At 37.5% G+C, this 10,650-nt stretch overlaps 2 protein-coding genes across 2 annotated transcripts; both read right to left on the bottom strand.

The window, feature by feature from the left end:
• Positions 1 to 8,221: 8,221 nt before the first annotated feature.
• LOC150021090 (endogenous retrovirus group FC1 Env polyprotein-like) lies at positions 8,222 to 8,905 on the bottom strand. Its single transcript, XM_090286190.1, has one exon. It carries the CDS (start codon positions 8,903 to 8,905, stop codon positions 8,222 to 8,224), a length of 684 nt encoding a protein of 227 aa, XP_090142316.1.
• A 70-nt stretch (positions 8,906 to 8,975) lies between these two features.
• Positions 8,976 to 9,826, bottom strand: LOC150021089 (endogenous retrovirus group FC1 Env polyprotein-like). The gene is made up of 2 exons (XM_090286177.1): positions 9,116 to 9,826; positions 8,976 to 8,996 (listed from the first exon to the last, which is right to left on the bottom strand). The coding sequence occupies exons 1-2, from the start codon at positions 9,824 to 9,826 to the stop codon at positions 8,976 to 8,978; spliced, it is 732 nt and encodes a 243-aa protein (XP_090142303.1).
• Between the last annotated feature and the right edge of the window lie 824 nt (positions 9,827 to 10,650).

The raw sequence follows: 10,650 nt of genomic DNA, 5'->3' as shown, positions 1-10,650 counted from the left end.
TTTATGTAACTTGGCATATTTTCTAATTTTCTTTAAAATATATGACTATGGGTTATTTGGAAATATGTCATTTAATTTTCAAAATTTTTGGTAAATGTTCTATGTATTTTTCTGTTATTGATTTCTAATTTAATTGTTTTATAGTTAAGAAACATACTTTGTATTATTTCAGTTATTTTAAATCTGTCAAGATTGTTTTTTGAGCAAACAATATAGTTGTCTCCTTTGGTGAAATTTCATGTAGCCTTTAAAAATAATGTGTATTCTATTGTTATTAAGCAAAATGTTCTATAAATCTAACAGAAGGTAAATTGGCTGATAATGTTCAAATCTGTATTTTAATGATTTTTGTCTACTTGTTCTCTTAATTACTAAGGAAGAATTGCTGAAGTCTTCAAGAACAATTGTTAATTGATTTCTGCTTTCAGTTCTATTTAGTGTTTGCTTTATTAATTAGAGTTCTTTTGTAGCCCCTCTATGAAATTTATCTTTTTATCCTTAATAAAATTCTTTGTTTTGAAGTTTACCTTTTTCTGATATTAATATGTCTATTATAGCTTCCTTTTGATTATTGTTGGCATGGTATATCTTTCCCCCACATCCTCTTACTTATATTTGAAATGGGTTCCTACAGAAAACATAGAATTGTTTTTTGCTTTTATTCCCCAGTCTGTTAACCTTAAATTTCAATTCCTGTATTTTGGCAATTTGCATCTATTGCAATTATTGATGTATTTAAAACTACCATTTAAAATTTTCTTTTTGTTTCATCTGTTCTCTGTTTCATTTTTTCTTATTGTACCTTATTTTGGATTATTAGTTATTCTAAAGAAGGTGCTATAAGTTTACAATAAGCATTGTTATATTGCCAATCTTCCTTCAAATCATTTTTTTTTTAATTTCATAGGCAATGTAACAGTGTTTCAACAATATACTTTTGTTTTATCCTTCTTATCCTTTTTGGTATCATTGTCATGCATTTAAATTTTACCTGTTATAAACCCCATAGTTTTTTCTGTTTTTGAATTTACACAGTTATTTTTGATGACATAAAATTTTTTTAAAACTTAAGAGTTACCTACATTTATCATTGCTGGTGGTGCTACGTGTGTGTTTAGATTTCCTTTTCCATGTAGTACCATTTTCCTTTTTCACAAAAAACTTCTTTTAACATTTCTTTTAGTGTGTTGTCTAAACAGTGTTTAATTCATTTTTATTTTTGACTATTTTTGCTCACAATAGAATTCTGAGATAACAACTTTGCTTCTTTCAGTTTTTAAAGTTAATGTTCTATTTTCTTTTAGATTGTATAGTTTCCGGTGGGAAGTCAGATATATCTGCTTTTCTATGATACGCTTAGTTATAGTTTTCTTTATATTTATCTCGAGGGTCTCTGAGTTTCTTGGTTGTTTTCTCTTATCAATTTTAGGGAAAAATTGGCTATCATATCTTCAATTTTTGTCTCATTCTATCCCTTTTTTTCTGTTACCCCAATGACATGTATGTTAGATTACTTGATATTGTCCCCACCTCTTGGAAGGTCTGATTTTCTTTACACTTTTATCCTCTCTGTATTTCAGTTAGAATAATTTCTATTGAGCTAGCTCTAAATTAGTTTATTGTTTTCATTCTGAATCCAGTCACTGTTATGTGTATAGTAGTCCCTCTCCATATCACGGTTCACTTACTGCGGGATTTTTAAAAATATTATATTTAATTAGTTATCGTGGATTTTTCACTATATTGTGGGATTTTGTGGTACTGTATACGTATGCTGTTAAAGTTATGTAGGTTTAAGAGTGTGGAATAAATGTAAGGTTCCTACTTCGCGGGGAAGGTAATACCCGCGATATAGGCCTGGCTAATGAATGTGAATTTCACTTATGCCTGGGCCTTCCAGAAATTCTAAATGCCTATGCAGCCTACACTTTTACTTTAGAAATCTGTTACAATTTTAACTTTTTATTTTCTAAATTACTTTTATGGGGGAATCTTCCTTAAATGTTTTACCAAAGCTGAAACAATCTGTGTGCCCTCTAGCCCTTAAGATAAGCTGTAATCATTTAGAATTTTCTATCCCTGGTTGTTTACTGACCTCAACTCACTGATGGGTTCAAAAACAAGAAACCTTTGCATGCCTTTGTGAAAGAGACATGGTCTTCAAACTTACATGCTAGGTGAAAACACAAATCTCCTTCTTATATTTTTATGGTTGTTTTATAGCATAAAAAATATTTCAACAATCCCTTCCATTTATTTTTTTCTGAAAATATTGTTTTTATTATGATTCCTATTTTATAGATGTGAAATCAGATTTAAAAGCACTTATATTGTAGAAATAAAATGTAAAATATGTCTCTTAGCTAAGTTGTGCTTTTTCATTGCATTTTCCTTTAATAATAGAATTTAGAGGTGTGAGAACTGCATTCATAAACCTTTTCATATTTCCCTTGTATTTATATTAAAGTGAACTCTGAAAGGCAACATTTTCATTTCATCCTGATCTCCCAGGTCAGAAAACTGATTTCTACCTCCAGACTTCTACAGAACTCTGGCTTTGTATTCATTTTTGATGTATTCAATGTTTAGGGTGCATTGAGCCTATGTAGTTGCTGGGGAGGGGCTTTTATAGCACACTGGAGGTTTACAGATCACCTTTGAACCAAAGCACCTTAGCTTTCACTTTTACTTTATAGGGCTAGAGCTTCAGTTAGTTTTGTTGGTTTTATATCAAGAACTATTTTCACAGCCACACCTTTTGCTAATCCTGATAGAATGCCTTTGACATTTGATACCTTCAACCTTTAAACCCTTCCCCCATTAAGATCAACCTTTACTGGTTACATTAGGCCCAGAATTCTGGCTGCTAAATTCTAACAGTTTAAATCACCGACTTTATCAGTTTAAAAACATGGAAATGCTGAGACACCAGAAGCCACTAGCAGACCAACTGTCATATATATGTCCTTAATTTTCTCACTGTCTCTCTCTCTCTACACACACACACACACATGTTCACACACACACACACACACACATGCATAACCCTCTAGAAAAATATTACTTTCCAACAATGAAATATTAGTTTAATAATAACCTATGAACATACAGTGTAATGGGTCATTTTTTACTCTTTGCCATTTTTTGCATTTTACCCCTGTGACAAGTTGTTTTTTGCTCATGTATCCTAGCAACCTTGAGGCCCCCCCTTTGCTAGCTGATCCTAGCTGTAGCCAAGGACATGAGTATAGTTTTGCGCCAAGTACTTATCAGCTGAAGCCCCTTCTAAATTAGAAAGTGTGTGTATATGTAGTTTCTCACGTCTGTGTAGTTTTTTTTTCTCTTGTTGTTATCTGGCTACCCCAAGGACATGAGTATAGTTCTTTTGCCTTTAAAAACCTTTTAGTCTGTAAGGCGGGGCGGCTCTCCCATCTTCTCCTTCTGAAGGTGGGAAGACCCGTCCCTGGCCAGGTAAATAAACGCCATAAATTTATTTCTAAATTGCCTCGTGTACTGTTTGCTTGCAAATGCTCCTTAACAGTTTTGTGCCAAGTACTTATCAGCTGAAGCCCCTTCTAAATTAGAAAGTGTGTGTATATGTAGTTTCTCACGTCTGTGTAGTTTTTTTTTCTCTTGTTGTTATCTGGCTACCCCAAGGACATGAGTATAGTTCTTTTGCCTTTAAAAACCTTTTAGTCTGTAAGGCGGGGCGGCTCTCCCATCTTCTCCTTCTGAAGGTGGGAAGACCCGTCCCTGGCCAGGTAAATAAACGCCATAAATTTATTTCTAAATTGCCTCGTGTACTGTTTGCTCGCAAATGCTCCTTAACAATAGCATTTCAAAATTTACAAATCTCTTTATAATTTAGAGTACTGGTATAGTAACTGTTTTCCTGCTACAACAATACTAATAAATAATAGAGCAACTATTAATAACACCATTATACAGAAGAAAAAAGTGATGTTTAAACAATTATACTTACCTGTCCCTTTTGCTGAACAAGGAAATTTGCTGGGTCTGTGGAAGTTATGACCCTGTTTCCTTGGAGCCTATATTCTAGTAGGGAAGGCAAGTTGAAATGCAAATAACTAAATGACTCCAGGATGGTCTCCACATTAGTCTGTGAGGAATTCAAACCCCCTTCCCTTTTTTTTGCTCTTACTTGCATTATTTTTTAGGGTTTCTTTTCCTAATGAATAATGGTTACTCTGCAAAGTTTTCCACCAATTGTTGCATCAAGTATGTTTTTCTCTGATGTTGAGTTAGGAACTATTTCTTTTAAGTGAAAGTTAGAGAACATTATAGGGGAGGACATTGGATAATAAGAATAATCATTTTTTGATTATCTTCTACGAGACAGGTACTACATTACATTTCCTTACAGTCATAATAATCAATATAATGCATTGAGAATTTACAATGTTACAGCATTATTATTATATCTGTACTTCTATACAGTGACAGAGAAATTATAATTACAATCCTCATTTTACTAAAGGAAAAAAAAAGAACTTAGCTAAAATTGATAAACTAGTGAGTGGTAAAGCCAAGATTTCAATCAGCTTTTTCTGTACTTAAAGCTTATGTTTTTAACAACAACACTCTATCATCTCTCTATCTAATCCTAGAAACATCTTGTAAGGTAGGTCTTATCCAAAATTAAATCATGGGGAAACTAGATTTGGAATATGTTCAACATCATGCAGGTATAAAATGCAAGAGCTGAGATTTGTGTGTATGAAAAACTACCCAAAACTTTTTTAGTAAACTTTCCTCATCACCTCTTTCTACTGCTCTACACCAATGACAGTGAGAAGTCATCCATTAGACCATCAGCTTCCATCAAGAGGGAGAAGTAGTGTCTGAATTATGCATCCCTTAAATTAATCCCTATGAAATCACACTGGGAAGGATCTTCAGGCTTAACAAAATAAATAAAAATAAATAGATATGCTATTGTGACTGAAGTAAACTAGAAACCCTCAAGAAAGCAGGAAATGCTACTAGCATGATTATTAAATACTTTAGAAATCCAGTGAAACAGGTTTTACCTTAAGTAAACATACCTGGTTCAAATCAACTATGGTATGGGTGCCTAAAACTGTTAACAATACATTTAAGTACAGACAAGATATCCAAAGGATGAAGCTAATAGGTTTACACTATGCTGGTCAAGTTATATCATATTTTAAGAGAGCTACAGACATAATACTGTGACCCAAAATGGGGGTCCAGCATTAGATGGGTTCTGGAAGGCAATTAAGCCAAGGATTATTTAGAGGTATGGGCATGTTTAATTTAAATGAAAAAACATATTGAAACTCCTAATAGTTATCTTGGGTTATAAAATACAGGAAGAGATATTTAAATTCAATTGGAACAAAAAAAGTTTATCAATAAAATTTTTATTAAGGACATTTTGATAACATAATTCTTTCTTTCAAAGAACAGTTAGCCACCAGGTCAAAGTGTACTTACAAAAGAAGTAGATCTGTGAGGGATGCTGAAGAAGGGCTGTTACATCAAGAGGGAGGTTAGATTAGGGAATTAGTAAGGCTTTTCTAAAGCTTTGTGATTCTATAAACAAAAATGAAATGTAGAAATATACTTATATTCAAAGAGAGTGGTTTATTTAGATAATCTTCCATATTTTGATAAAACTTATTATCATAGGAAAGTTAAAAAATATAAAACACATAGCCTAATGTAATTGGCAAACATGTTGAGCCAATCAAAATAAATTTTCATTTCATAATATTTATCTTTGCCATATAGTAAATTTAGATCCTGTTACCTAACTAAATGAATATACTGGTTGAATAAAACATATAGATAATATGTGATATTATCATTGATCCTTCTTGTTGTAGAATTAGTTCTCTTATTACATTATATTTGCTCAAAAAGTATATTTTCCTTCTACATAATGGTACACAGGTGTAGGTATGAATGTAAGCCCTGATCATTAATATTTCTTTTCAAAATTTCATTCATCTATATTTTATCTATATATATTAAGTAATAGTAATTAACCTGAAACACAGGCAAATGATTCTAGAGTTATAAGTTTTTTGCTTTATAATCTGTTGTTTTGTCAAGTCAAAAAAAAAAAGTAAGCTTAGTTTTCTCTAATAATGAATTCAAATAGGGAAAGGAAACAGGGAATGATTTACATGTGACCTGGACGGTCTTAAAACTCTGAATTGCCTTTCAGATTTCAGGTTAGGAGACATATTGAAGGATTCATAACTCAATATTTAGGAAGTGAAATAAATATTTTATAAATATTGAGCACTCACTTTGAATGACATACTGCTCTAAGATATTTTACATATACCAGTTTATACAAGCACTAAAATAGTCTTATGAGATGAGTCCTTTTATTATATTCATTTTACAAATAGGAATACTGGGGTATATAAGGGTTAGTGAACAGGGTCCGTTTGAGTCAGAGGTCAAATATCTGACCTTTACTTTTCATTGATAGAGAAAGTTCATTGTTTAAAGGCAGTGACAGATGTCAATCATAGCTAGAATAGCAATAGATTTTAGTCATAAATCTTTTAGTAATGTTTTTCTTTTAAAAAGTCAATATTTATGTATAAATGTTATAATTTTTATATTTTAATACAGTTAATATAATTTCTTGGGGAATATTTTCTTACTTAAAGCTGGTTCTCATTCATTCTCTCTCTCTTTCTCTCATGTTAACTTTAACACCCATAGCATTCTGCAGAACTGGATTTCTGGCTGCCAGCCATGATTTAATTTGGAAATATTCCACAGTTTTTCCCTTTGTTAGTTAGAAGTCAGATACTCATCGGAGCAATGACTCGCAGGTGTCATTTGATCTTTCATGGACTAGACTACTCAGGATCCAGAAGTGAGACCGAATCTTCATTCCTGTGCTGGTCTTGGACAAGTGCTATATTTTCTAGGCTCCAGTTCCTCATCTGTGAAATAAGGAGATTTTCCCAGTGATCCATAACACTTTTTCCAGTTTTCAAGTGTCTTTGACTTACAAATTTGTGTCACTGCTTATTTGAGAATGTGCTACATGAACTACACTATTACCAGGTCCTGAAAAAGTTAAGGAATAGGATAAAGACTTTGCAAGGGACAGCTGCTGGGATCCTCAAATAACTTAAGGTCTTAGAGAGGAGTGGGCTAACTTGAAACATAATGGCATTTTAATGTGATTAGTGCTATACAAATGGCATGAAAAATAGTTTTATGGAAGCATATTTTAAACATGATTTGAGAGATTTACCTTCTGTCATAGTATTTTATTTTCCAGGGTGCCTGAAGATCGGCTGACAGATCTCACCCTAACAGTAAGTATGTGCACACATGTTTTTTGAATAAGGATGTATCTTACTGCTCATAGGCCAGGACTAGAAGAGGCCTTTAAGGTCCACATTATTGAAATCATAAATGAACAAAAGTAACAATTTTTTTACTCATATAAGATTCACATCCTCTTTCAGTTTTCATGGATGTAAAAATAATCTGAAGCTATAAATCAAAGTCCAGTCTTAAAATGATCTTAAATACAATTATCACCATGAACTATTTCCTTGAATAGAAATCATACGTGCTTAGCCTTGTTCTATATTTCTTACTCTTCACATCGTGCCTTTGTTTCAGTATTTGTACTGATCTTCCTCATTAACAAAAATAAACTCCCCCATGTTATATTCGATGAGCGAGTCAAGGAATCCTCAGAGACCGATGCCAGTTGATGGATCGATTTATTGGCCAACAGTTTTAACCTGCGCAGGGGCGAACTCCCGATTATGCCCAAAGGCACAATGCTCCCAAGAGCTACCAAAGGGGAGTCGCGCCCGCCCCGCAGTTCGCTGCGTTTTTATGCACTCCTAGCAAGCAAAGCAACGCTACAGAAGCAAATGTGGCGGTTAGCAATTGGCTCATCTTTGGGCAAGCGATTAGATACCATTGGTGCGTTTAAAACTTTTCCTGGCGCGCTAGCTCGACTTTGGCGCCCTTTCCCTTGAGGCCCTGGCAACAGCAGTTTCTAATCTTAGCTTAGCAGCACATCCTGTTATCTTAGCTCAGCTGCAAATTCCGTTACATCCTGTTGTGCAAGTTGCCTGCCTCTGTAACTTTCTATTCCCCTTCTATCTGTCTTCCCCAATGGGCCCCCCTTTTGCTGGTGGGCTCTTTTCCACTCTCAACATTCCCTCCTTCTCTTAAACCCGAGTCAAACCCTTGACTCCTGGTCTGCTTGCGGTAGGATGGTATAGGGCTGAGATAGCACCATGAGCTTTACTGTGTCTATCCTGTCTTTAATAAAGGCAAACAGTTTGTTTAGGACACAGGGGCCTATTAACAAGCCGAGGAAGAGCAGAACTAGGGGACCAATTAAGGGAGTTAAGATGGAATACAGAGTGGATTGCCACCAGGATGGTGTTTCTGAGTTTGCTGGTCTTAGCCTATCTCTAAGTCTATTAAGGTTTTGGATATTCTGTTCTACCACCCCACTCTCGTTCACATAGTAGCAGCATTCCTCACCTAGGAAGAGACATGTTCCCCCTTTATCTGCTGTCAGGAGGTCCAATGCCCGCCGATTCCGCTGGGCTACCCTGGCTACTGATAAAACCTGTCTTTGGAGTGAAGCTAGGGAGTCAGCTATAGAGCCTAAAGCCTCATCTAGTTCCCGCCGGAGGGTCTCTTGTGACTGGAGGCTTGTGGCGAGACCTGCCCCTCCTACGCTAATGCTGGTCATAGAGGCGGCAAAACTTAGCCCTACTAGCAGAGGAAGGAATACTGCGCGCTTCTGCAGGGTCGAGTTGATAACCTTGATCTCCAATTCTCCGGGGGCATAAGCATATAACTGGGGAGCTAGAACAACTAGGACATATTCCACCTGGCTAGGACATAACATCTGGGGGGTGAGAGTTTGGTTCGCCCAAAAGAACAATCCAGGGGGGGCTGTAAGGTACTCAGATGCAGAGTTATCCGCACACCAGGTGGAGCTATTTGGGTACCAGGGATTTCTTGTGGGTAAAAACAAGGGGGCGTGTACGGGGACTTCCTTTCCTTCCTCTAGTGGCTTTTCTGTCCCGGATGGGCCACCAGTGGGGGTGGCGTTTACCTGCACCGCTATTAAAGGAGGCCGGGTCAGCGAGGCACAGAGGAAGCAATCGGAGTAGGTGTCTGGGCTACTTATATTCAGTAGCGCTGCTCCCTCCTGAATGAGGCTAATCCAGGAGAATGGTGTCCCCGTCTGCTGAAGCTGGGGTTCTGCTTGCTGTACTATTTTCTGAACCTTTTTCACCTTGTTTAGCCCTAGGGCCAGTTCCCTTTTCTTAAAGATGATGATGTCTCCTACTGGCCCCTGGTGAGTCATTCCTACATAGACTTTCCCTTGTACCCCCTGTTCCCACATGGGGTCTTCTGCCTTATCTAGGGTAAGGAGAATCTCAGGACCTCGCTGATGGCCCCAGTGGACACGACAATTCCGGTAGGCACACCCACCGTAGGTGTCGGGCCACTGGTTACAGGACTGGTCTATTTGATCCTCTTTTATGCACACAAATGGCTCTCTAAACCATCTCCATCCGTCTAAACACTGCAACTGATTTTCTGGTATGGGTATTTCTAGCTTCCCTCGGCACCGTCCCGTACAACTCCATGACTTGATGGTCACAACGGACGTCTGGTGTCCCCGCCGCCTAACCTCCTGTACTGTAATGGTCTCATTGTACTGTACCTTATGGGCGGAGGAAAAAAGCACTAGAGTCAGGCAAAGCATGCTAGGCAGGTAGTTAAGCTTTTGAGACAACAGTCCACCCTGAGGCTTCATTTTCGCCGGACCGCCGGAGCTTCAACGCTGGTATTCGTTTCTCCCCTTCTTTGAGTGCTTCCTTTTGGCCGGCTTCTTCAGGATCCTTTGCAGCTTTGGTGTGGGTCAGATGGATCCAGTAGGGCTTCTCCGCTACCCTTACCGCAGAAGGTGTGCTTAATATCACCTGGTAAGGTCCCGTCCAGCGAGGCTCTAGGTTCCCCTTTCGATGGTTGAGGATCCACACCCACTGTCCCGGCTCTGGCTGAGGGGTTCTCGCCTCCTCTCCGCAGTTCTGGTGCTGTGATCGCTGGAAGGCCCGGACCTCTTCTCTTATTTGCTGCAGAGCCTGTAGGGATCTGAGGAAAGTATGGTTAGCGGCTTCTAATTCCTCGGCAGACAGTTTAGGAATTACTGGTACCGGCTGCCCATATATTATTTCATACGGTGTCCAACCTTTTACGTTCGGGGTACACCGTGCCCTGAAGAGGGCGAAAGGGAGTAGCTCTACCCAATTTTCGCCGGTCTCTTCCCTTAATTTTACTAGGGTTTCCTTCAAGGTCCTATTCATTCTTTCTACCTGCCCTGAGCTCTGTGGCCTATAGATACAATGTAATTTCCAATCTATTCCTAATTTGCTAGCTATTTCCTGGGAGACTCTGGAGATAAATGCTGGTCCATTGTCCGATCCCATAGCTACCGGGAGCCCATACCTTGGAATGATTTCCTTCAACAGTGTCTTGCAGACCACAGAGGCGGTTTCCCCTCTAGTGGGGAAACCTTCTGTCCATCCTGAATAGGTATCTACCAACACAAGCAGGTACCTGTATCCAAACTTCCCCTTG

This window comes from Furipterus horrens, unplaced genomic scaffold, assembly GCF_987537825.1.
Source record: "Furipterus horrens unplaced genomic scaffold, mFurHor1.1.pri manual_scaffold_1, whole genome shotgun sequence".
In the NCBI taxonomy this organism is placed as follows: Eukaryota; Metazoa; Chordata; class Mammalia; order Chiroptera; family Furipteridae; genus Furipterus; species Furipterus horrens.
The sequence above is the reverse complement of the archived record's forward strand: the minus strand, read 5'-3'. Positions and strand labels throughout refer to the sequence as shown.